General features: G+C 37.1%; 1 protein-coding gene across 27 annotated transcripts in view; it reads left to right on the top strand.

Annotated features, from left to right (window-relative positions):
- Positions 1–27818, top strand: part of UTY (ubiquitously transcribed tetratricopeptide repeat containing, Y-linked) — a 210932-nt gene that overhangs the window by 52009 nt on the left and 131105 nt on the right. For all 27 annotated transcript variants that reach the window (XM_015128642.3, XM_077989767.1, XM_015128647.3 and 24 more), the window contains exons 5-6: positions 16956–17014; positions 20544–20664. In XM_015128642.3, coding sequence (XP_014984128.2) covers positions 16956–17014; positions 20544–20664 — 180 coding nt within the window. The remainder of the gene's footprint in view (positions 1–16955; positions 17015–20543; positions 20665–27818) is intronic.

Here is a 27818-nt window from a genome sequence, read left to right as displayed (position 1 = left end):
GGGTTATTACAGTGTGTGACACCTGAATAGTTAACTTCTGTCCTAGCGTTAATTTGCCAGTCCCCTGGGCCAGCAAGAGAGTTGCCACTGCTGCCTTAAAGCAGGGTGGCCAGCCTAATGCCACTGTGTCTACTTGTTTAGATAAATAGGCCACAGGTCTATGCCATGATCCTAGCATTTGTGTTGAAACTCCTACTGCTGTCTCTTTTCTTTTCATCCACGTACAAGAAGAAAGGTTTAGTCTGATTTGGGATGCCGAAAGCTGGAACCTGTGTTAAGGCTTTTTTGAATTTTTTAAATTCCTTTGCTTGCTCTGTCTCCCAGACGAGGGGCTCTTTCTTACCCTACTTTGTAGCTTCATATAGAGGCTTAGCTAAAAGTGAGAAATTTGGGATCCAAATGCGGCAGAACCCTGCTGCACCTAAGAATTCTCTGATTTGGTGCCCTGTGGTGAGGGTAGGGAGTGTACACACGGCCTCTTTCTGCTCACTACCGAGCTCCCTTTGTCCTCTGCTTGTTATAAAACCTAAATATTTAACTTTAGGACAACAGATGCAAGACTTTTTTTTTTTTTTTTTAAACTTTGTGTCCAGCCTTCTATAAGACACTGAAGAGTTCCTCCATGCCTCTTTGGCAATCCTTCTAATTTGGGGAGCTTTTTTTTGATGTCACTTTGTGACTGGCTAACAAAGGCAGTATTTACCATTTTCTGCCTGTGTGTCAGATGGAGTGTAGAGCCAGTGGGTTTCGCACAGCCGCTCACAGAACTGGCTGGGACTCCCGTTGGGCTTTTGGAGGACTTCTGAAACTTTCCCTGTGTTCATTGCTTTTCTTCCCTCTGACTTTGGCCCATTTAGGAGTGCCTCCATATGCCTCTGTAGGCATTCTAAATGATCAGGGTTGTTTAGGTCTCAATTTGGGCCGGTGTCAGGGAACTGGGCTTCCGCATACTGCCTAGAATCATTTATGCATTCAGGTGCGTTGTTTTCTAGCCAGTGGAGGGCTGCTTGCACCGCTCTGTACCTTTCTTTTGTGCTAAATAAAGTGACTAGTAATTGCTGACAGTCTGGCCAGGTAGGACTATGAGTCAAAAAGATTGTTCTCATTGTGTCAGTTATTGCTTGTGGCTTTTCTGTATATGATGGGTTACGGTGTGTCTTGTTTAAAAGGTCAGTAGTGGAGAAGAGGAGATAAGAGTAAGTTTGTTCTCCACCTTGTACCCGGCCTTGATCATCAAGGTAGACTTGTGTCCGCTTCTCTCTGAGCCACATTTGCAGAGCTCGGTAACCGCTGGACCTAAGATGCTTTGCCTCCTCATCCTGTTTTTCCCTCCTAGTTTTAGGTGGCATGGATGCAACTTCTTCCTGCTGTGGAGATGTGCTGCTACTTTCTGAGCTTGTTTCTTCAGAAGACAACTGCCCTTCCCCTTGTCTAAGCCTCGCTAAGGACGGGTATAGAGGGGCATACGGGGGAGGGTTTTCTAGCTCCTCCAAAGGAGCCTGCAAATCGGTTTTTCTTGACTGTTTTGCTTAGTAGTCTCCTCCAAGGGCTTACATGATACAGTCTTTTTGATCCCTTTTGGGCCAGCTCGGGCGACTAGGGTCTTATAATATTCAGCTATGCAGATTACTAGCCACTTAGGACGAGTTTGGGTTATATTTAACCTGGAATCAGTATATGGAAATTGATCTGGGTGTCCATGCTGATGTGTTGCCCCTGTTATTATTTCAGACGCCCTGCTGGTGATTCTCTGATCAAGGGTACCCTCTGGTGGCCAACCAATGCCAAAACTAGGCTGTTACGCAAAGCGTTTTTAACCTTTAACAGGGGGAGTCAGCTTTACTCCATATTCCCCAGAAAATCCTTTCCTTTCAGAAGTGGGAGGGGTGATAATGCTGGGCAGAATCAGACTGATCTGACACTTTATGATCTTTGTGGTTGCGTACAAATTTTGGGATTTTTATTTTTTATTTCTGTGAAGACTGTCATTGATATTTTGACAGGCACTACATCGAGTCTGTAGATTGTTTTTGGTGAACGTGAAAATTTTTTTTCTTTTTGTGTGTCTTTTTCAATTTCCTTTATCAATGCCTTTAGTCTTCATTGTAGAAATCTTTGAGTTTAGTAGTATTTATTTCTAGGTGTTTTATTTTAGGGGCTGTTTTAAATGGAACTGGTTCATTGATCTTTTTCAGGTTATTTGCTATTGCTGTATGTAAATGGTAATTTTTACATGTTGATTTTATTTTGTGCAACATAAGTGCATTTGTTTTTGAATTTCTACAGTATTTTTGGTGTTTAGGTTTTTCTGTAGTGGCACAAGGAGAAACTACAGGCCAGTATTCCTGATGCACATAAATGGAAAAGTCCTCTACAAAAGACTAGCAAAGTAAATCTGTTAACATACTAAAATGATAAAGTCATAAGTTTCGGTGCTGCAAAAGAAATAGCACTTGAATATAAAATTTTCTTCTCAGCAAGGCAATTTACTTCTATAGAAGGGTGCGCTCTCACAGATGGAGCAGTGGTGCCCACACACCTGAACAAGGGAGGGGAAGGGCTTCTTATTCCTGACACAAATGGCCCCTGCTGCTGTGTCATTTCCCTATGGGCTAAGGTTAGATTGCATGGGCTAAACTAATTCCTATTGGCTATTTTAAAGAGAGTGACAGAGTAAGTGGTTTGGTGGGAAAAATGGTTACAGCAGAGCAGGAAATCGGAATTAGGGTGGAGCAGGAAATTGGAATTAGGGTGATGCAGGTAATCTGAATGAGTCAGGGTGGAGCTGGTAATCAGAATGAGTCAGGGGGGAGCAGGTGATCAACAAAGGTTACTTTATGAGGCAGTTAAGTTTAAACGTAGAAGGCAAAGAATTGAACATACCGACATACTGACTCTTTGACGAGAAATTTAGAACTCATATCTAACAATTATAAATGGTAATCAGGTGGGATTTACCCTAGGGAACCCAAGGATGGTTCACCATACACAAGTCAATAAGTATGATACATCGCATAATCAGAATCGAGGACAAAAACAAGATTTTCTCAATATATGTAGAAAAAGCCCTCAGTGTAATTCAGCATCGCTTCATTATAAAAATCCTTAATAAACTAGGCATGAGGAGACATACCTCAACCCATAATAAAGGCTGAATATGACAAACTCACAGCCAACATCCTACTTATTGAGAAGGAGTTGAAACCATTTCCCCAAGAGTTTGGCCAAGCCAAAGGTGCCAACTTTCACCTTTAAATAGTTCCGGAAGTCTGTGCGAGAGCAGTCACACAAGATAAAAAAAATAAAGGCATCCAAATTGGAAAAGAGGAAGTGAAATTATCCTTGTTTGCTGATGATATGCTTTTGTATACAGAAAATTCTAAAAATTAAAAACTCTTTACATTTGATAAATGCTTTCAGTAAAGTTGCAGGATACACAATTAATAAACAGAATTCAGTAACGTTTCTGTGTATCAATAGTGATCTAGCCAAGGATCAAATCAAGAAGGCATTGCTATTTACAATAGCTACAAAAAATATATATACAGGAATATATTTAACCAGCGAGGTGAAAGATCTCTATAAGGAGAACTGTAAAATGCTGGTGAAAGAAGATGACCCAAACAAGTGGAAGAACATCCCATGATCCTGCATTAGAAGAATGAATATAGTTAAAACGACTAACTGCCCAAAGTAGGCTTCAGATTCAACATAATCCCTATCAGATTATACATGTTATTTTTTCCCAGAATGAGAAACAGTCTTAAAATTCATGTGAAATTAAACAAGCCTGAATAGCCAAAGCAATTCTAAGCAAAAAGAACAAAGCTGGAGGTATCTCATTACTTGACTTCAAATTACACCATAAGCCTACAGTAACCAAAATATCATGGTACTTGTATAAAAATAGACACATTAGTTTGTTGAAACAGAATAAAGAATCTGAGAATAAAACTACATGCCTACAAACCAACTGTTATTAGACAAGGTCAGCAAAACTATGCTTTGTGAAGATGACACCCTCTTCAATAAATAGTGTTAGGAAAATTGGATAGCCACATACAGAAAAGTGAAATTGTACTCATACCTTTCACCATGTACCAAAATTAACTCAACATGAGTGAAGACCTAAACCTAAGACTTGTATCTATAAAAATTGTGGAAGAAAACCTAGGACACACTCTTCTGAAGATTGTACTAGGTAAATAATTTATGAGCAAGTGCAAATGCAGCAAAACCAAAATTGGAGAAACAGAACTTAACTAGAATGCAAAGCTTCTGCACATCTAAGGAAATAGTAAGCAGACAACCTACAGAATGGGAAAATGTATTTGCAAATGATGCATCTGACAAAAAGCTGATACCCAAAAACTACAAGGAACTTAAACATTGAAACAAGTAAAATACAATCCCATAAAAATTTGGGCAAAGGGTATGAACAGGCATTTTCCAAAAAGACATGTAAGCAGCCAAGAAACATGAAAAATGTTCACCATCACTAATCATCAGGTAAATGCACATCAAAACCACAGTAAAATACCATCTTCCTAAGTCAGAATGGCCATTATCAGAAAGTCAAAAAGCAAAATATGTGGGTAAGTACATGTTAAAAAAGGGAAGGCTTATATACTGTTACAGAAGGTCTGTTTGGTTGGTTTAGAGAGCAGTTTACCTGTGATGTTTCTTTATTTTCTGTTTGGATGATCTATCCATTGCTGAAAATCATGATTGTGTGTCAGTCGGTGTTTCTCTTTAGGTCTGTTAATACTTGTTGCATAAATCTGAGTGCTCCAGTTTGGGATGCATATATATTTGTAATTGTTTTATCCTTTTGCTTTATTGCTACGCTTGTCATTGTGTAATGGCCTTTTTAAGGTTTCTTTCCCACTCTTGACTTAAAGTCTGTTTTACCTGATGTAAGTAAAGCTACTTTTGCCTCCTGGTTTTCCACTTTTGTGGAGTGTCTTTTTATATTTTTGTTTCAGTCTGAGTATCTTTATAGGCGAAGTAAGTTTCTTGTAGACAGCATATTGTTTAGTGTTTTAAAAAATCTTTTCAGCTACTTGGTCTTTTAATTGGATAATTTAATTCAATTAACAGTCAGCATTTTTATTGATAGGCAAAAGTTAACTAAGGCAATTTTATTATTTGTTCCCTGGTTGTTTTGTAGATCATTGTGTTTTTCTCTCTTACTATCTTCCTTTATAATTAAGTGATTTTTCTATAGTAGAATGTTTTGATTTTGTGGTATTGATTTGTAGTGTATATGTACAGCTTTTTGCTGTGTGATTGCCAGGAGGTTTATAGAAAAAGTCTGGTTAATTTTAACAGTTTATGTGATTACAAAGAAATGTCAAGTTACAAAAACTGCAGTTTAATATTCCTGCCCTCCACATTTTGAATCTTGGACATTACAGTTTAATCTTTTAATATTGCCTCTTCACTTGTTGTTGTAGCTATCATTGTTTTCAATAGTTTTGATTCAATTTTAGTGTCCATACTGAGATAAATGGTTTATTTACCCCAATTACAGTGTTCAGTTATTCTGAATTTGTCTTTTTTTTTAAGCCAATGAGCTTAATACCTGGAGATATTGTCTTTTACACATTAATCTCCTTTTCTTTCAAGTTGAAGACTTTTTTTTTTTAGCATTTAAGACAGTTTTGGTGTTTATGAATTTCCTCAGGTTTTGTTTATCTGGGATAGACTTTTTCATTCTTTCGTGTTTGAAAGATACCTTTTGAGTACAGTATTTGTGAATGGCAGTTATTTTCAGCTCTTTGAGTATAGCATCTCGCTCTTGGGAAATTTGCTTTAAGTCATATTGGGGCTCTATTGAATGTGATATTTCTTTTTTCCCTTCATTTCGAGTATTATTTTGCTTTGTTTTGAGTTTTGATAATTCGATTGTGATGTCCCTTGGGTATTTTGTTTTTGGATTGAATTTATTTGGTTACTGCTGAGCTGCTTTACTTGGTGGTGCCATGTTTCTCTAGCATTATGGAATTATTTTCTTAAATACACATCCTAGGCCTGTCTCCTTCAGGAATGTTTATTATGTGGAAGCTTTTTTGTGTGATAGTTACCCAAATTCTTGTAAGCCATCTATTTTTGCACCTTTGATTGTGTAATTTCACATGGTCTTTCTTGATGCTTGGTAATTCTTCCTTCATCTTTCAAAGTCTGCTTTTGAAAGTTTCTAATTATTTTTTTCTGTTCAGTTATTGCATTCCTTACTTTTTGGTATTTCTGTTTTGTTTTTGTTTATTTATTTATGTCAATTTTCTTTTTTTTTTCTTTCCTGGATTGTTGTCCAGATTTCATTTACTTTTCTTTCTCTGTTTTCTTCTAATTATCTGAACCTCAAGAGGATTGTTGTGAATTCTCCATCTGACACCTTATAGATCTTCACTTTTTTTGAGTACATTGCTGGAGCATTGTTGTTTTGGTTGTGTCTGTTTCCTTCAGTTTCTGCAATCATTGTGACTTTGTGTAGATGCTGCACCTTTGAGGAAATAGCCTCCTCTTCTAGTTTTTGCAAATGTTCTTTGGTGGTTTAGACCTTTACTACTTAGAATTGCAAATTAAACACTGGACTGTTCTTTTTTCCCATTATGGAGAAGACTCATAGTGAGCACCGGAGCTAAAACATTGGACAGGTACAAACTCATTGCCCTGTAGGTAGGTGGTACCTAGTTTGGGGAACTTACAGTGAACACAAAATAATAAATGCTGCATCAAAACTAAATTGCTGCCCTGTCATGTTCCTATTCTGGGGAAGACTTAACTAGTTACTGGAACTTAATGCTGACCTTTTGCTGATTTCCAGACGAGGGAAAGACTGCTTTCAGTCTTGAATATCAAGGCTTGTGGAAAATCTCAACAGAGATTTGGACCTTACTGCATATTATGCCCTTTGTAGTACTGTGGAGCCAACTGGTCTCTTTGTGTTTCTCCTTCTGTTTGGAGTTCAAAATATTCACCAAGATTCTTTCACCAGTCAGTGTGATCTTCATTCTGTTGTTTGTCCTCAGTTTATTCCAGGTGGGTCAGCCTTTCTGGCACTCCTAGTGGTTCTTGTGGGATAGGATCAAAGTGTGCTTTCTGTGAAGATTCTGAAACAATAGAGGATGTAGAATGTCCACATCCAGTTTCCTCCTCTCACCTTCGAAACTGTGGTTCTGGGGAAATTTTCTGAGAGTATTTATGCTTGCTTGGGAGAGAGGAGACCACAGTTTAAAACAATGATTTTCCATGCCAGTTGCAGAATGTGGTTTTAATTAGCATTTTATTTGTGACTAATAATATTAAACATCTTTTCATGTGCTTATTTGCCTCGTTAGTGCATTTTTTGTTAATGTATGTGCTTTAGTGAATTGTCTGTGTTTTGCTCTAATGAATTGTTTTGAAACTTTGGAGTTTTAAGAATTCTTTATTCTATTTACGAGTACTTTGTGGGATATGTGGTTTGTGACTATTTTCTCCGTGTTATAGTTTTGTGTCTTTTTATCTACTTAATACTAGGTCTGTAAGTACATTGGGATAGTATTACTTTTGATAGTCTATAATAATTTTTGAATTTGCTTTTCACTTTAATGTCTGGAACATAGTTAGTTTTCTCTTCGTTAGCTTTTCCTATGTTTTTAGAGACAAGGTCTTAGTATGTTGCCTAGGCTACTCTTGAACTCCTGGGCCTATGCAGTCCTCTTAGTACTCTTGCCTCTCTCTCTCTCTCTTTTTTTTTTGGTTTCTTTGGTTTATTTTGGAGGCAGGTGGTCTCTCTCTGTTGTCCAGGCAGGAGTGCAGTGGTGTCATCTCTACTCACTGCAAGCTCTGCCTCCCAGGTTCAAGTGATTCTTCTGCCTCAGCCTCCTGAGCAGCTGGGACTACAGGTGCCCGCCACTATGCCCAGCTAATTTTTTTATTTTTAATACAGACAGGGTTTCACCATATTAGCCAGGATGGTCTAGATCTCCTGACCTCGTGATCCGCCCACCTCGGCCTCCCAAAGTGATGGTATTACCGACATGAGCCACCACACCCAGCCTCTGGTGGTTTTTGTTTTTTTGTTTTGTTTTGTTTTGAGATGGAGTTTTGATCTGTCACCCAGGCTGCAGTGCAGTGGTGCAGTCTCAGCTCACTGCAACCTCCGCCTCCTGGGTTCAAGTGATTCTCGTGCCTCAGCCTCCCGAGTAGCTGGGACTACCGATGCACCCCTCCTTGCCCAGTTAATTTTTGTATATTTAGTAGAGATGGGGTTTCACTGTGTTGGCCAGGCTAGTCTCAGACTCCTGACTGCATGATCTCTCCAGCCCGGCCCTCCAAAGTGATGAGGTTACAGGCATGAGTCACCACATCCAGCCATTCTCTCTACATATTTTTAAAGCAGGCTGCCTTGTAAGTGTGGGTGAGTATGCACAGTGAAGTTTCTAGTGGGGTTTGTTGATACTCTCTTAGGGTTAGGCAAAAGCTGGGCATTGTTATCTTTAAGAGCATGAGGATGTAACTGAGGTGAGTTCCCTTCTGGGCTCTTCTGATGGAAGGGAAGGTTGGGGCAATCATAAAGCCAACTGTGGTCTACCAAATGCTGCCTGGTTGATGCTAGGAGTATGTGGTGACACAGCTTCCTATTGGGCCTTGCTAAAGGGAATAAAAAAGGAGGTTGCAAAGTTCCAAATAACCTCAGTGCACCTGTTCTTTTCTCCCACATAAATAAGGTTTATCTCTCCACAGGGCCCTCTTTATAATATCCTGGTGGGTGAAATGGAGTACTGCCTACTTTCGCTAGATGGAGATATACAATTAAGTCCAATTTCGTTACTACTGACACCATCTGGTTAGAAAAATTGGAGCACTGCCTGGTACAAATGACGAAGGGGTGTGTACATCAGCTTTTTGTTTGGCCTTGCCTAAAATATTCTGTAGTGGAATCTGTGTGTCATCATCTGCTTCTACTTTATGGCAAATGAAAGATTTACTCATCTCTTTGTTGATACTCCAGAAGAATCCAGAGTGCCAGTTCCCTTTGCCAGCAAAGGATGGAAGATAAGCTTTTGGCTTGTTCTGCTGACACTACTGTGCTTGGAAGTTGTGGTATGCAGTCTGCGGCCTAGTGGTAATTGGGATAAGAATATCAGTTTCCTTCTTAGCCCTATTGCAGCCCTATTATGTCTGTGTGTAGTGGAGTATGGGAGAATGCTATTATACTTTTTTACCCCTTGGTTTCTGGCAGTGTTGTGGATAAGTTTTCAGTTTTTATGTCATTCTTTTCCTAGTGTTTTGGCTAGGAGTAATAGGATTTTTTTAGTGGCCTGTGTTGGAGCCTTCAGCAGTACCCTGTCTGGAACATGTAGAAGGCAACAAGGAGAGACAGGCAACTTGCCATATTGTAATTCTTTGAGTCCCGATGTCTCTATGCAGTCTGGCTTCTGGTTTTATCTTAAGAATTTTGAGATGAGTCCTGAAGAGTACTCAGTCCTCATATTAGTTATTCCCAAACACTTAGGTGAGATCTTGAATTCACTGCTCTCTATGTGCAGATTTTTTCAGTCTGTTTGATGATAGTAGTTATGGATCTCGGTTTTGTAGACATTGTTCTTTCTGGTCCTTTCAATAGCTTTTTCCCTGATCTTGGTAATTTTCTTAACAAGAGTTTAAACTTCCTCAGGTCTCTGAAGTTCCCTTTGTAGCTCTCTACTTTTTAGAATTCTGTCTCAAGATCTCCTAGTTCTGTTGGTTTCCTTAGACTCACAGATCTAGTTCTTCATCTAAGCAGTCTCCATGGTTTCATGTGCTTTATCTTGTGTCATGGATATTGTCATTATGGAGCTTCTATCAGTTGTTTCTACTTTTCATTCACAGATACTATCATTCTTATTGATATGCAGTATTCAACTTCTATTTAATTATTCTTTTTTCCCCTTTTAGTTTTTTTGAGAAAACAAAGAAGTGTTTTAGTACCTATATTTTAATATTCTTCTTTACTGAACTTTGTCTTTATTATTTCTTGAAATCAATTCTAGGCAAATGAAGCTAGTTGAATTTTGGTATGTTCACTTTATTCTATTTTTGTACTGCCTTCTACTTATGCCGAGTTTCTGTTTCTCATGGCAAGGGTTAAAGATTTTTGTAAAATAAGTTAAGGTATATAGTATGAGCTGTTTTTAAGAAAAATATTAGGCAAATTGTAATAAATCTGAGTGGATATTTGAAAATATATTAGTTATACTTCAATAAGAAGTTTGGAAGATGAATTAGGAAGAAATAGAAAATGTTATAGGCATATAACATTTTGGTAAGCAAAGTCTAATTTAAATGATTACATTTTGTGATGAAGAGTTGCTATAATGATTTTCATTTATTTGTGAGCATACATATTTCTTGTTTGTTTATATTTTATATTCCCAACATTTTTTTATGTTATGAGTTAATCAATCAAGGGTTGAAATAGTGACATTTATTGAACTACTGTTGTTTCCTAGGTAGAATAATACCATTTCTATTAAAAAAATGTAGTAGACACAGTTGATATGTTGCCTGTATTCTCTTTCTCTCTTTTTAAAACTTTTAGATTTGGGACACATGTGAAACTTTGTTACGTAGGTAAACTCATGTCACTAGGACGTGTTCTTCAGATTGTTTTATCAGCCAGGTATTAAGCCTAGTACCCAATAGTTACTTTTTCTGCTTCTCTCCTTCCTCCCACCCTCTACCCTAAAGTAGATCCCAGTGTCTCTTGCAGTATTTGATTTTCTGTTCCTGTTTTAGTTTGGTAAGGATAATAGCCTTCAGCTCTATCCATGTTCCTGCAAGAGACATGATCTTATTCCTTTTTATGGCAGTTTAATGTTCAATGGTGTATATACACCACATTTTCTTTTTTTACACTTTAATTGCTGGGCATTTAGGTTGATTCCATATCTTTGCTATTGTGAATAGTGCTGCAGTGGACATTCGCATGCATTTGTCTTTGTGGTACAATGATTAATAGCATAAATCATCATTTATGCCACTTATATAGTGAGCATATACTCTGGGTATATACTCAATAATGGGATTGCTGACTCAAATGTTAGTTCCGTGTTTAGCTCTTTGAGGAATTGTTATACTGCTTTCCACAGTGGTTGAACTAATTTATTTACACTCCCACTAAGGATGTATAAGTGTTCCCTTTTCTCAGCAACTTTGTCAGCACCTGCTATTCTTTGACTTTTTAATAGTAACCATCCTGACTGGTGTGAGAGGTTATCTTATTTTGATTTTTATTTGCTTTTCTCTAATAATTAGTGGTACTGAACTTTTTTTTTCCTATGCTTGTTGGCTGCATATATGTCTTCTTTTGAAAAATGTTGGTTTATGTCCTTTGCCTACTTTCTAATGAAGTTGTTTTTCTCTTGTAAATTTAAGTTCCTTATGGACACCTTTGTCAGATGCATGGTTTGAAAATACTTCATTCCATTCTGTAGATTGTCCATTTAATCTGCTTGTTTTGCTTACTCTGTTTTGCTCTGCAGATGCTCTTACATTTAATTTGATCCCTGTTGTCAGGTTTTGCTTTTGTTGCGATTACCTTTGGTATATTTGTTATGAAATCTTTGCCCATTCCTATGTCCAAGATGGGATTGCCTAAGCTGTCTTTCAGGGGTTTTATAGTTTTGTGTGTTACATTTTAAGTCTTTAATCGTCTTTGACTTTTGGTAACTGTAAACTGGAAGGGGTTCAGTTTTAGTGTTCTGCATATGGCTACCCAGGTATTGCCTAAGCTGTCTTTCCAAGTTTTTATAGTTTTGTGTGTTACATTTAAAGTCTTTAATCAACTATGACTTTTGGTAACTGTAAACTGGAAGGGGTTCAGTTTTAGTCTTCTGCATATGGCTAACCAGTTATCCCTGCACCATTTATTTACTAGGGAGTCTTTTCCCCTTGTTTTTGTCAGCTTTTTTGAAGATCAGATGGCCACAGGTGTATGGCTTTATTTCTGGACTCTCTATTGTGTTCCGTTGGTGTAAACATCTATTTTTGGACCAGTACCATGCTGTTTTGAGTAATGTATCCCTGCAATATAGCTTGAAATTGGGCATCATGATGCCTCCAGCTTTTCTTTTTGCTTAGGATTACCACAGCTATTTAATGTTGTGAGCTTTGAGTACTTGACATCTGAGTTGGTTTTGAGGTCTCTAGAGAATGCCTATACGTTCTAGCCTTGCCATGAAAGGAATCCAGGAGAGGTGGCCATGAAAGTATACAGTGTGCTTTTCAAAGGATTCTGCTATATTTTGGTGGATGGCCCAATACTTGTGATCCGACGTCCTTCTCACCAGATGACCCTGTCAGAAGAAATGCGTCTATAAAGACAGTTCCTTACTGGCAATGATTACTCTTAGTTTCTGACATAGTGAGGGTGTGAAAGTGGTATGTATTCAGCAGAAGCAGTGAGCTTCTGTTACCATACAGCCATTCTGTTGTTCACTTTTAGTATAATATTCAGTAAATTAAATGAGATTTTCAACACTTTAATATAAAATAATTTTTGTTTTCAGTGATTTTGCCTGACTGTGCCTTAGTCTGAGCAAATGTGCCTAATGCAAATGTGCCTTAGTCTGAGCAATATGGTGAAATCCTATCTCTGCCAAAATTACTTAGCCAGGCATGGTGGCATGTGCCTGTGTTCCCAGTCAGTCAGCAGGCTGAGGTGGGAGGATTGCCAGAATCTGAGAAGTCAAGGCTGCACGAAGCCATGATTGTGCTACTACACTCCAACTGGTTGACAAAGCAAGACTCTATCTCAAAAAATAGAATAAAATAAATAAATGTCTTAATCATGCATTAGGCTTGGCTAAGCTGTGATGCTCAGTAAGTTAGGTGCATTTAAATGTATTGCCACACTTCCAACTTAACATGGTTTACTGGGAAGTAACCCTGTCATAAGCCATGCAGCATCTGTTCAGGCAGAAGCCTTGTGGCTCTTATTTAACTAGGGTCTACTTTATTCCTACCAAGACAGACATCTCTAGGAGAGTTTTGACAGGAGGAGAGTTTGGTTTGGGTATAAAGTCAGGTGAAACAGAGGATGGGGCACCACAATAGAAATGAAATAACAGAAGTAGTGTATTACGGAGAAAAGATAACATGCCTTGCAAGGTACATGGAAAGGGGGAACTCTCTGGGATGCTCAACCCAGGTGAGACAGTGTGAGGGAACTATGGGCCAAAGCCTTTGTTAGGACTCAGGGTATTACCCAAGCAGGTTTCCTTCAGTGATTCTAATTCATGGGTTTAGAGCAAGTTACAGGAGTTCAGAGTGTGACTGAGGTAGTCGTGGTGACATACCTGTGTCATCCTTGTAGATTGTAAGGGTTAGTGGGGTAAATCAAGTAGGTTGTATCTAGCTCTTCCATAGGGAAGTGGTAACCAGGAGGCAGATATGTAGATTAAGGCAGATATGTAGATTAACTATATTGAGGAAGTAGAAGAGGGAGAAATTAGAAACTGTCTCAAGGGCAACTAAGTCCTGCTTCAAATATGAAAAAGCTCTGCTTATATTCAAAATGCATGCCAAGGCAACCGAAAATTATAATTTACTTCAGGAATCCATCTCCCTGTTTCATGCCGCAAAAAGAATTAGTGATATCTAAAAATCTAAAAATGTAATAGCTAGGTGACTTTTCTGAGTTTAAAATATTGTTTTTATACACATTGAGCATCGTGTATAGATTTCTGTTGTATATCGAAAGAAGGCATCTGTCAGTGTTGCTGTGAATACATCCCACATAATAATTGTGTGCTTATCATGAAACAAGCGGAGATTATCACGGTGAACTGAAAACTGAAGAGAACTGTTGAATATTAAAGTGTGCTCCATAAATTGAAAACTTGAAAATTTCACACCCAGCCTCATGTGATGTGTCCTAGTCCAAATGCAGGTGCACAGCACATAGTTTATTCACCATCCCCAAGGGAAGAGGACACTCTGAGGTCCCTTCAGCTGTTACATACCTTTTCCAGCCATGCCAGATAAATCCAGATAAGCAAGGCCACAAAGGGTAATAAAATAACACTTGTGTAGACTGGATGTGCCAATGACAGGTTCTCCACAATGCCCCACATGGGGCCAAAACCTATATGCACTGTTTTTTGCTTATTCTCTGCTTAGTGATGTAAAGACACTGTATCACAAAAGTCTGGCAGATACCCTTTTGGGTAAAAATGATAAGAAAAAGAGAAAGCATTTATGTTTGTAGCACATAAAGTGAAACGTAGAGAAACTGAACTGTGATGTAAGTATGAAACATTTATAGAAGAGCATAGCATTGGAATGATCACCAATGTGACTTGAAGAAACAGAAGGATAAACTATTGAAGTTACATGCAGAAAGGATGAACTGAAGTTAATGAGAAATAGGAAAACACTGCATAAAGTTAAAAACGTAGATTTTGATTGTGTATTGAAAGAGGGGATCTGTCAGTGTTGCACTGAATACCTGACACAATGATAGTGTGCTCATCATCAAACAAGTGGCTGTTATTACAGTAAACTGAAAACTGAAGAGAACAGTTGAGTATTCAACAAGCTAGTTGCAGAAGTTTAAAAATAACTGCTGGCATGTGTTCATGTGACAAGCATGCATAAATCTGAACTTACTGTGGTTGACAACAGTTTGTGTACTCTGTTCAGGGAGTGAATTTCTTACCAGTTCATTATTATACTAACAGAGAGGCATGGATTACCAGCAACATCTTTTCTGACTGGTTTTGTAAATATTTTGTACTAGCTGCTTGTACTCATTGCAAGAAGCTGGACTGGTTGACATCTGCTCTGCTCATCCTTCAGCTGAAATTTTACTCAGAAATAATCTTTTTGGCATGTCCTTTTCTCCAAATGTGACTTCATTAATTCAACCATGTGAGCAGTATAGAATATCTTTAGATCAATAAAGACTAAATACAAAAATTTTTCTTGAATAGCATGCTGGCATGAATGAACAGACATGTGAGTGTGGCAGGTCTTCAGAAGGAGTTAGCATAAAGAATGATGCTGTATATGCTATTGCCTGTACTTGCAATGCAGTGACTAAAGACATCATTGTCTTAATGTCTGGCACAGCTATGCTCTGTGACCGTGTTCAGAGATGAAAATAAACAAGGTGGTAACTTTGAAGGATATTCTAAGTCAAGTAAGAAAAAAATGACATCTCTGTTCCTTAAATACACAAAATAAAGCTAGAAGAATTGTATATCAAGACTCTAACATTAATAATGAGGCCCTGGTTGTTCTTTTAACAATTGTGAAATAGAATAGTCTGGTTGAATTAAGGTGATTGTGATAATAGTGATGATGAAGGTGGTATTTTTAAGACTGCAGGGAAGATGTCTACAGACAATGTGATGAAAATGCCTGATGGACTCATCGAAGGACTAGGACAGCAGGCATTCATAACAAGAAATCATGTCAGTTTATAAGATGAAAGAGACGTCCAAGGTAAAAGCCATTTGTGTATGAGGCAGATAATTCTGCAGAAACATTTAACAAGCCATTTAGGCCGTGCATGGTGGCTCATGCCTGTAATCCCAGCATCTGGGAGGTCAAGGCAGGTGGATTTCTTGAGCTCAGGAGTTCTATACTAGCCTGGCCAACATGGTAAAACCCCATCTGTACTAAAAATACAAAAATTAGCTGGGTGTGATCGTGGGCACTTGTAGTCCCAGGTACTCAGGAGACTGAGGCAGGATAATCACTTGAACCTGGGAGGCAGAGGTTGCAGTGAGCCTGGGTCATGCCACTGCACTCCAGCTTGGATGACAGAGACTCCATATCAAAACATAAATAAATAATACAGTGTATACAGTAAATTTTTCATCAAAATACAGCATCATAGGTGGAGACTGAGAGCCTGCTGTTCTGTTGTTGTTGTTTTTGCAGTTTATCAGCTGATACAGGTACACTCATGCACCTCTTAATGACAGGAATGCAATCTGACAAATTTATTATTAGGCAGTTGCATCATTGTGTGAACATCATATGGTATACTTACAGAAGCCTAAATGATGCAGCTTATTACACAGCTTTGCTGTATGGTATAGCCTCTAGTTTATAGGCTACAAACCTGTGTAGCATGTTACAATACTGAAAACTGTAATTATAACACAATGGTGTTTGTATATCTAAACATAGAAAAGGTTCAGTAAAAATCAATTATAGTCCTGTGGGACCACTGTTGTATATATATTGTTGTCTGTCATTAACATGGCCCATGATTGTATGCTACCTTGCTATTTAGTTATCCAGACACTGTTTTCTCACTGTATAATGTTGTGTCATTTTTTTTTTTTACTGTTTTAAGCACTTATGTGTGAATTAGTATAAGAAAATATTTGCTTGTCAGTGGCATATATAAATTCCTGATTACGAATGATGGTGATGCCAAACAACCACAGATTGTGCTCTTGGTGGCTGAAATTGTGACACCTTCGCTTTCAGATGGTTCAATATACAAAAACTTTGTTTCATACTCAAAACTATTCAGCGTTTTGTACACAGTTACCTTCAGGTTATGTGTATAAGCTATATAGAAAACAAATGAATTTTGTGTTTAAACTTAGGTTCCATCCCCAAGGTATCTATGGATATGCAAGTACTTAAAACCCAGAAAAGTCGGAAATTTGGAACACCTCTAGTCTCAAGTATTTTGGATGAGGGATGCACAGTCTGTGCTAACATTTAGTAGAGGGTAATGCTGTGCATTAAAAAAAAAAAAAAAAGTACTTTTTTGGTAACATTGAATGGAAAATTGATTCCAATTTACAAAATGGAGAGAACTAGAGAAAAAGTAGAGAAAAATATTATAATATATGGTAAAATATTCAGAACTTAAAACTTCTCATTACTTGAGTTCTTACTAATATGTGTAATAGATATAAAATCTCTTATAAGGGTTGTTTTGTGTTTTATATTAACAGAATGCTGCATTTTTATATGGCCTTGGTTTGGTCTACTTCTACTACAATGCATTTCATTGGTAAGTTGACTTATACTATTTGTTTCCAGTAAATGGTGATTTTAATGTCTATAACCACACATTTCCAGTAGTACCACTTATTTTATGGGAGTTCCTAATCAAGTTCAGCCTATCATCCTTTCCTCTTGGCCAATAACTGGTGACTTGGTTATAAACTGCCATGCTCCTGTTTAATGTTTTACCCTATTTGAGTGCTGTGACAGTCCAAAGGAAGATAATAAGTATATGATCAAGATTCGCAATGTGTAGGTTGCCGTAATGTTTATTACGAAGTTCTTAAATATGCACTGACAGCTATTTGACGTGTTTTCCCACAGGTGAATATTTAACTTTAACCTGGGTAGCTTTTCCTGCCATCTGTTTTTCTTCCTTCTCTGCTTTTCGGGCATTTAATTACATCAAGTCTGGAAATACTGAATTGTTTGCTACTGAGCATTAAAGATTCTATAAAGATTTTTTTTCATGAATGGTTTATATTGTTTTAAGGGATCTTAAACTTAATTCATAACCTTCCTGTATAATCAGTCATAAATCTGTTAGTTCTTGGTCACTGTTATTTAATCATTTATTTAGTAGTATAAGCAGACCTGATGTCTGGGTCCCCAGTCTAATAATTCAAACAAAATTCCCACTGAAAGCAAAAAAATGCATATTTTCTGCATATTTTGGCATTGAAATCGAAAGACATTTCTGTTCAGTTGTCATTGGGAAGGGTACCGACAAAGGATTCTTTGGGTGCCGCTTCACAAGACCTGTTTGGCTAGTACGGCCCCTGCTCAAGTTTGGTTCCTGATGGCTGGACTGGCTCTGCCCAGTTGGCCCTGCAGGCTGTGCTAGGCTCATGGTACCCACCCAGATCTCACACCCACCAGTGGAGAGCCAGGTGCAGAGTTACAAGACGTGGGTGAGCCAGTGACCATGGGGTCTGGCCATGGCATACAGTTAGGTGTGCTGGCAGGTTGGGCAGCTCCAGGTGCTGGCACGTGGGTGAGTTCTGTGCAAGTCTATGGCTGGACCAACAGTTCTTCAGTGGCTTCCGCCTTGGGCATCTGGACTAGGGGAGCGCTGTGGCACTGAAAATATGCGGAGATATCAGAAACTACAGAGCCCCAAATGGGGTGTTACAGTTTGTTACAGCTCTGGCTTGGGGAGTCCCGGTGTCTGAGCCCCCACAAATGTTACAGCACGTAATTACCGCTCCCTCACCAAGTCCACACACTTCCAATGAACGGCGTTGCGTGCCTGCCAGTTGGTTCAGTCCCATTACCTGTCTCCAGACAACAGTTCCTGGGCTGGCCTGGCCCCACTGCTGCTTCCTGTCAAATGGGGCAGCTGCCTGGTGCAGGCAGAGGGCAGGAAGGCTACAGTGCTGCAGTCACTTTATGCCTTGCCCTTTGGCGGGTGCTGGGTTCTTGTTCTGGGTCCACGAAGAATGAGGTAACATGGACAACTAGAGGGTGAGCAAGGCAGAGAAGTTTTACTGAGAAACAGAACAGCTCTCAGCTGAGAGGGGACCTGAAGTGGGTATCCGCTACCCAAAGGTGGATAGTGCTAAAGTGTAGTGGAGTCTGGGGTTTGTGTGGGCTCAGAACGGGGGAGTGCATGCTGATTAGTCCAAGGTGGCCTAGAAAAAGCACGTTTCGGCTGGCTAAAAGTTGTCAAGGAAGTTCTCACTCTGGGTCACAGACTCAACTTGGAACTGGCAGCCCAGTTTTCAGGCTTCAGGCTTTCTCTGGCTTGAACGTCAGGTTTCACTGGGGACCTGACCCTGACTGCCCAAGTCAGTGATAACACTGGTAAAGAATTTAGGGACATGTATTCAAAATAAGGATATAAGTTGTAGTTAGTAGAATAATTTATTATACTTTGCTTCATGTAAAGATGGAAGATGGTTATTTTAATCAGTATTTATAATTATTTCTCTGGGCATATAGATAAAATCATTTTAGTCAGCCAGAATTAACTTAGGTGAAGTCCAGTATAAGACTAATGACAGGGAAACTGTATCCTATACAGTTTAGGGGAAATAAACAAGTGTGCATCATGTTGATTAATTTTCATATAGTTGTGATAACTCATGTTCTCCCACAGATTGAAGATAAGAACATCAATTGAGAGATAAAGCTAACATAGATACAAAATAGTAATGACTTTAATATATAAGTGAAAGATTAATGTCTTAAGTGATGTCTGTATAATTCCCCAATCCCCCTACCTTTTAAAATGTGTAATCTTGGAATTAATATATATTAATTATGTATAAAAATATACATAATTTTAGAAGTAGGAAATTAGTTATCAGACTAACCTATTGGGGCATGTGTGTATCCTATATCCTATTTTGTGCTATTACTGGTATCTGTATCTTTTTATACTCTATAGAAAATTGTCATTTGTATTAGAAACACTTAAGATTCTAAATTACTACTTTCAGAGTATTTGGAGAATAATTTAGATTCAAGCAGACTTTTTGCTCTTGTATTTATTTTTGAGGAAGTTATCATTTACATAATTCAAGCAGTAAAAATATTAAAAATAAACTCACTAGTAAAAAAAAAAACTCTACTTATCTGTGGATTTTCTTTATTGGAGAGACCCATTTTAAAAAGAAACAATAATTAAGACAATATAATAGCATTTAAGCAAAGGTGAATTGATAGGCTAATGAACACTGAATTAGATTGGAGAACCCAGAAACAGTCCCACATGAACATGAGTACTTGATTTATATCAAAGGTAGCACCATATTGCTCTGGGATTAAAATAATCTGCTCCACAAAGTATGCTAGACTATAGGAAATCTATGTGGAAAAAATAAAAGTTGATCCCCTACCCATATTATTACACATACTTAGAATAGTAGTTAGAGAGTGGCAGACAGGCCAGGTGTTTGCCTGTAATTTCAGCTCTTTGGGAGGCTGGTGCAGGAGGATCCCTTGAGCCCAGAAGTTCATGACCATCCAGGACATCAAAGGGTCTACAAAAAATGAAAAAATTAGCTAGGTATGGTTGCATGAGCCTGTAGTTCCAACTACTCAGAAGGCTGAAATAAGAAGATTGCTTGAACCCAGGGGGTCCAGGCTGCAGTGAGCTGTGATTATCCTGCTACACTCCAGCATGGGTAACAGATTGAGACCTCGTCATTTACAAAAAAAAAGAGTAAACCAAAAATGAAAGGCAGAAATAAAGTTTTAAAGGTTGGCTTATATGAAGCTGAACAGAAACAGGATTAACTTTCTCACTTCACTTTCTCACCTTTTCACATTTTCCTGCTCTTCCTCCTTGAGATGTTTCAGAAAGATTTGTAGTAATTTCCACTAAAATTCAGATATTTTTGAATAGTTGATGGAATTGAGAAAAAAAGGATTATGAGCTTTCTTACCCCTTTCTAATAAATACCTGTTCATTCATACTGTTTTTTATAAAGTTGGTACTTTCATTAAAATTGAATACCTAGAATGTTTCTTATACTTATGACATATACATAAGTATTAAAAATTACAGTTTCTTATGTTTATATTTTTTTCAGGGCAATTAAAGCATTTCAAGATGTGCTTTATGTTGACCCCAGCTTTTGTCGAGCCAAGGAAATTCATTTACGACTTGGTCTCATGTTCAAAGTGAACACAGACTACAAGTCTAGTTTAAAGGTAGGTGGTTGAGATTTTTCCCACATACACAATTTCACATGTATGTATGTGTATGCATGCACGTGCGTGTGCCCACACACACTTTAATGTCTCTGAGAAGTGTTGGAATTTAGCACTATAAAAATCTTGGAAAATTGAGGATATAACCTAAAGGGTTGAAAAAAGGTTGGAACTGAGTTTCAGGATATAAAATAAATACGAACACTTGCAAGATAACTTTAGCATCTTAAACTTTTTGTTTTGTTTAATTTTAAAAGTTTTTATATAATCAGGAGATGGTGAAAGTTTTGATTTCCTCTGAGCATCAACATTATTGCATGTAAGTGGCTGCCACCAAAAAGAGAGAACGGGCCAATTAGTGATGTCATACCAGTGATTTAACTATTGATTATTGTTTTGTATAGGCCTCATTAGAAACCTACACCTATAATAGCAAACATGTCATAACAAAGTTGTATAATATAATATTCTCTCTCAGGCTTTTGGACTGCTAGTTGGTAAATACACAGATTTTGGGTAATACGCAGATTTTGGGGAAAAATTAAATTATTGTTTAAATATCTTAATTCTGTGGAAATTTGATTTCTCAAAATTTTTTTAGTTTTTTGCTATGTGCAGCTCTTTTATGTTTTCCAAGACTTTAATGAAAATAGGCCTTATCTTTAAGTTAAAAGCATTGTTTTTGAAAGAATTATAGCTTCTGGAGAAAATAATAAGGTTTGTGATTTTGTGACTGTTAAGTATGTTTCTCCTTTTCCAAATACAGCTCTTTTGTAGATTATCTTAATTTTAAAGGTGGAGGGTATTTATGTGACTTAACAATAGGATTTACTTTGAACTCACTAACAGAGAAATACTAAAGGAATGCTTTTTAAAAACTCTATGTTGTTTGGGGTTCCCCAAACCACCCTCAAATTCAGTTATTTGTTAGAGGAACTTAACCCAAATAACACTTATATTCATGGTTACAGTTTATTACAGTGAAAGGATACAGGTTAAAATTATTAAAGGAAAAGACGTATAAGGGCAGAGTCTAAGAGAGAGAACCAGGTGGAAGATTTCGTTTGTCCTCTATTGTACATCTGTAAGCTGCAGTTGATTCTCCCTACAGCAAGTTAGGAAAACATGAACAGAATATTGTCCACCAGAAGAGCTCACTGACTGTTGCTTTTCAGAGTTTTTACTAGAATTTGATCTTGTAGCTGTGGAGGACCTGCCTACTAAGCTGCCTTAGTAGCTTACAAGTTGGACTCCCTTAGTATCTCAGTCTCCAGTGCCTACAGAGGGAGGTCTGATACCGTATTGCCCCAGGCCTCTGCCATAAATCAGTTATTAGGATACCTATCTGGGATGAACCAAAGCCCCAAATAAATAAAGACACTCTTGTCAGACTAGATATTCCAAGGACTTCAGAGATTACTGTCAGGAGCTTGTCAAGATTCATACCTTTGTTTGAATGTGCTTGTCTGGTCAACCCAGAGTTGCTGAATTAATGCCTTACTGCATGTGTTTCTTACTCAATTATTCCTCGTTTTAAAGTTTACAATTATGTAAACTTTCTGCTAGTTATGTTTTTAAAGAGTGATACTGATAGAACATAGTCATCCCAAAACATTAAAATCATTGCAAGTAAACTATGTAAATTCGATTTCACACTACTCAGAAAAAAAGTGGAATTGAGGAGTCCATAAGTCCAAGGTTAAGTGCAACTGATGTGGAAAAATAGAACGGAATTTTTCAGTTTTTCTGAAATTCTCAAACTTTCAGTTTTTCTCAAATTCAGAGCAACGTTTTCAAATTGCTTACCATTTGAGATACCTGTGGATTTGAAATTGAAAATAAGTACAGCTATGCCACTTTGTAGATTTAATCCTCTCTGCACATTGTATGTGTATACGTGTATATATATGTACATATGTGTATGTATATATATACACACACACACTCACATATAATGTCTGTAAAAGGCTCTAAGATGTTTTACAGCAGAAAATAAATAGGGTAATATTTTCTCAGAACGTATTTGTTTTGCCACAGCAATGTTTTATGGTTGTGTTCTTTGGAAATATATTGGAGAGAGAAAGGAGTAAGCACAATACATTATTTTTTTTCATAAATATGAAACATGCATATAAAAACCAGAGGAGAAATGACTTAATTCAGTAGTAAATACAGTGTTATCTTAAAGAATTTTATGGATGCAAAGCTCTTACTTTAATGAAGTGGAAGTATTTAAATATTTAGGCTGAGAGGAATTTGAGGGTTCATTGTCATGAGTTCATCTACTCACTGAAAGTGTTCCTGGTTATTTAGTTGTAACAGATACTCATTCTTATATGTGCTTTTCTTTGCTTAGTTAGATGTAAAGGGTAACAAATCCTTCAAGTAGTGTTGGTTTTAGCAAAAAATGTCTTAGATATATGCTGTTTTCTTTGTTTTTGCCCATCTTTCATTTATTTTAAACACCCAACAGCAACCTTTTGATGTTTATTTCATTTGTATAGCATTAAAAAGTTTTGGGATGTTTTCAACATTAATCTCACTCTTAGCTTGAATATCTTACTTGATTTTTATCTCATCCTGAAATTTTATTTCTTAAGTTTTCCCTCATAATCAAAATATTCCTTTTCTATTGTTGGGATTATTATAGGCATCAATAATTTAACTGAGAAAGAGATATTTCTGTATATTGCTGTAAGTACTTGGCATTTAAAATGAATAAAGGTTTGAATTAGAATACATATCTCCGTTTTCAAAGTTTCCAGTTTTCTTTAGCTGGTTAGTAGTTTATGTAGCCAAAGATGGAATCTATTATGATATTTGTATAACAGCAAGTGTTTTCCCAGCAAAGTGTACTCCGAGGGACATTTTAGGCTTTACTTTATAAATTCCAACTCAATAACTACTTTAACTCATAATAGGAAGTTCAGACTTGAAGGTTAGTTGATTCAGGTATACAGATACCTCATCAAATATCCATATTCACGTTTGTTTTGAGGCATATATACATACCTCAGTAAAGCCGGAAAAAGATTGTATAGAAGTTTACTCAATATTTGCTTATCTCTATATATGCTAATTTATTTGAACACGCAACGTTAGAAGCTTTTGGATTTTTTAAATCCTTTGTGTTTGAAAATGAGGATTATTGGTGATGAGCGTACTGAGGTATTTATTGTCCCATTAAAATTTGCTAGTGGAAAATAATAAATGCTGATTTAAGAGGCAGATATGAAAGGGGTAAGGAAGATGAGAATTAACGGCATCATTCCCATGTTCAAAACCAGGACAAAAAAAAGCTCATGTTTTATTTCTTTTGTAGCATTTTTTAAAAACATAAATTGATTTTATTTTGCCTTTTAAATAAATATGTAACCTTGTATCGGGGTGCCTAATTGGTTCTTATGATATCTGTGGACATAGAATAACTATATTCACCTTCTAAGACACAGTGAGTAAGGTATATAAAATTATCTAACAAAATTTTACTTGGTTCTTCAGTATTTAGGATACTGTAAGTACTGGACATAACATAACAAAAATAAGCTTAAAAAATTAAGACATCATGTAGGTTCTTAACAAATATCAAATGGATGAATGTGACAGGAGACACATCTAGATCAGAAACCAAGTGGTCTTTGAAATTGCTTTTAATTATATAACAGCACATAGACCAGCAGTCCCTATCTGCATGTTAATATAAAATAGTTTTATTTAAGGACAGAGTCTGGTTTAAAACTCATGGAACATCAATTGTGATTGACATTATTAAGTCATGAAATAGAGTTGTTAGTGAGGACTTTTTAAACTCTAAAAATTTGCTGTGGTAAGAGATCATAAATGCATATAACAAAACAACTCAGGCCTTATTCCTTAGATCGTTTTGGGATTACTAAGTTGCCTTGAATAAAAAAAAAGAGTATCATATTTAACAGAATATTTTTAATTTTAAAATTATTTAAAATTTCATTTTTAATTGACACGTAATAATTGAACATAGTCATGGGATACAGTGTGATGCTTCTGACACATGTATACATTGGGTAGTTTTAGCGTATTCATCACCTCAGACATTTCTTCATGGAAAGACATTTGGAATCTTTTTTCTAGTTATTTCGAGATACACACTATATAATATTGCTTATTGTAGTCTGCTTGCTATGCTATGTAGAACACCAGAAGTTATTTCTCTTATCTACCTGTCATTTTGTACCCCTTGATTAATTTCTCTGCTTCATTCTGTCCCTCCAGTCTTTGCTGGCCTCTGATTCTACTGTTCTACTCTATATTTCTATGAGATCAGATTTTTTAACAATGTTCTAGAATAACTGAGATCATGCAGTATTTGTCTTAATGTCCTCCTGGTTCATCTGTGTGGCCATAAATGACGGCACAGTTTAAGATCTCATTTACCATCATCAAATAGTTTCTTGGAAACTTCAACTTTAAGCGAAACGATATACGCAGTACCATTTTTTTTTTCCTCATCAGAGTTGTAACTACATTAATTTGAAAGAAGAAATAACTTACTGGTACTTTCTTCTTTGTAAATGGAAGAACAGTGTGTGTACGTATTATATACACATATATACATACACATATATGCACATATATATCAGATTTTCTTACCTTGTTCCATCATTGATGAACACTTAGGTTGATCTCATATCTTGGCTACTGTAAATAGTACTGCAATAAACTTGACAGATGTCTCTTCAGCTGCTGATTTCATTTCCTTTGGTTAAATACCAGTAGCTGAATTGCTGGATCATATTGTAGTTTGAGTTTTGAGGAGAAACTGCTTACTTTTTTCCACATGACTGCACCAATTTACATTCCCACCAGCATTGTTAAGGGTTCCCTTTTCTCTGTAACTGTATCAGCATGATACTTTGTCTTTTTGATAATAGCTACCTTTAAATGTTATGAGGTGATATCTCACTGTAATTTTCATTTGCTTTTCCCTAATGATTGATGTTGAACTTTTTTTCATATACCTGTTTGCTGCTTGTATGTCTTCTTTTGAGAAATGTCTGTTTAATCTTTTTCCCTTTAAGAAAATTGATTTAGGCTGGGCACGGTGGCTCACGCCTGTAATCCCAGCACTTTGGGAGGCTGAGATGGGCGGATCAGGAGGTCAGGAGATCCAGACCATCCTGGCTAACACAGGTGAAACCCTGTCTCTACTAAAAATACAAAAAAAATTAGTTGGGCATGGTGTCAGGCGCCTGTAGTCCCAGCTACTCAGGGAGGCTGAGGCAGGAGAATGGCGTGAACCCCGGAGGTGGAGCTTGCAGTGAGCTGAGATTGCGCCACTGCACTCCAGCTGGGTGACAGAGTGAGACTCCATCTCAAAAAAAAAGAAAATTGATTTATTAGCTCACCAGGTCACACCTGACACTCAAGGAATCTGAGTTAATCTTTTTATGTGTCTGGAAATATAACTAAAAATATTAAGGAGCAGCAGTGATGTCTGTTAAAAAAGGAAGATTATTTTTAAATGGAGCTCAGATTTTCACTTTTTGTCCTAAACACTTCAATAGTTTTCTATTATTGTTATTATTATGTTCAGAATAGAAAAAGACAATACAATTTCGTATTATCTCCTTCATGTTTTTTTGGGCCCTTACCAGATGCTTATTATTCTGTAGTGCGTTTTTTAGAACTCGTTCATGGTAACTTTTACTTATCTATGCAGGTCCTATCTTAATAACATTTTTTCAAGGAGGCACCCTTTTGTAGGTGGTTAGATCTGTGCTGGATGTCTTGTACTTTTATGTGAAATTCTTGCCATTGCTGAATTGATCAGATGAGCATAATTATTTACTTTAATATTTCTCTCTGGCTAGAGCTTTTTGGTGGAGGGATTATGTTTGTTTATTGTTACATGCATAATACGTGGCCTTAGTAGGCGTGCAGTTTACCTGTCAAATGAAAAGGATATTTGAGGGCTTTATTTGCTCAGTACTGACCAAGCTCAAAGTATACATTGATGAATAACATTTTTTATCATAAATAAGAATGAGAGATTTTAAAATATATTTTATATAAGGAAATTATACTTTAAGAGACTGGCTGTCACTGTTTTCCAGGGTTGAGTGCAGTGGCTATTCACAGGCATGATCATAGTACACTGCCTGGAACTCCTTGCCCAGAGTGATCCTTCCACCTCAGACGCCCAAGTAGTTGGGACTACTGGTGTGTGCCATTATGCCTGCCTTTCTACAAGGAAATTCTTAAAGATTAGTAGAGCATATAAGTATACAGTAGTCCCCGCTTACCCACAGTGTTGTTTTCTGAGGTCAATTACCTGCAACCTTGGTCAGAGATATTAAATGGAAAATAAGGATAAATAAACAGAAACAAGCAATTCATAAGTTTTAAATTGTCACTGGGCTTAGTGGCTCATGCCTGTATCACTTTGGGAAGCTGAGGCAGGTGGATCATGAGGTCAAGAGATTGAGACCACCCTGGCCAACAGAGTGAAACACTGTATCTACTGAAAAGACAAAAATTAGCTGGGCATGGTGGTGTGTGCCTGTAGTCCTAGCTGCTGGGGAGGCTGAAGCAGGAGAATCGCTTCAACCTGAGAGGCGGAGGTTCTAGTGAACTGAGATGCCACCACTGCTCTCCAGCCTGGTGACAGGAAACTCCATCTCAAAAAAAAAACAAACAAACAAAAAAAAGGAGTTTTAAATCCTATGCCCCTTCTGAACAACATGATGAAAACATTCAGAAATGCTTCTTTAATTAGCATAGCTTACATTTAGCAGATGTATATTTGATACACTGCTTTCCTAGAATGTGAAGGAAAAATGCTATAATAGTACACAGATATTTTTGTTTGGTTTTAATGGAGTATGGTTATATTAAAATTGATTTTAAAATTAGTATCATATTTTATTGAGTTATTTCTAATGTTTCTGTATACTTAGTACAAAAACATTTTGATCAAACTGCTGTCTAGGCAACAGAAATTATTGCCTGGGGAGATCCAGAAAAGGCTTCATAATGCAGGTTTAAATCCTAGCCTAAGATTTTTTTTTTAAGAGGATGAGATGATGTTTGCTGAGGCAGACAACAAAGTTGTTTTCTTTTTTTTGAAACAGAGTCTTGGTTTTGTCACCCAGGCTGGAGTGCAGTGGCGTAATCTG

The sequence above is a fragment of the Macaca mulatta genome, chromosome Y, assembly GCF_049350105.2.
Source record: "Macaca mulatta isolate MMU2019108-1 chromosome Y, T2T-MMU8v2.0, whole genome shotgun sequence".
Classification (NCBI taxonomy): domain Eukaryota; kingdom Metazoa; phylum Chordata; class Mammalia; order Primates; family Cercopithecidae; genus Macaca; species Macaca mulatta.
Note: the sequence above shows the minus strand (reverse complement) of the source record. Positions and strands in the feature narration are given on the sequence as shown.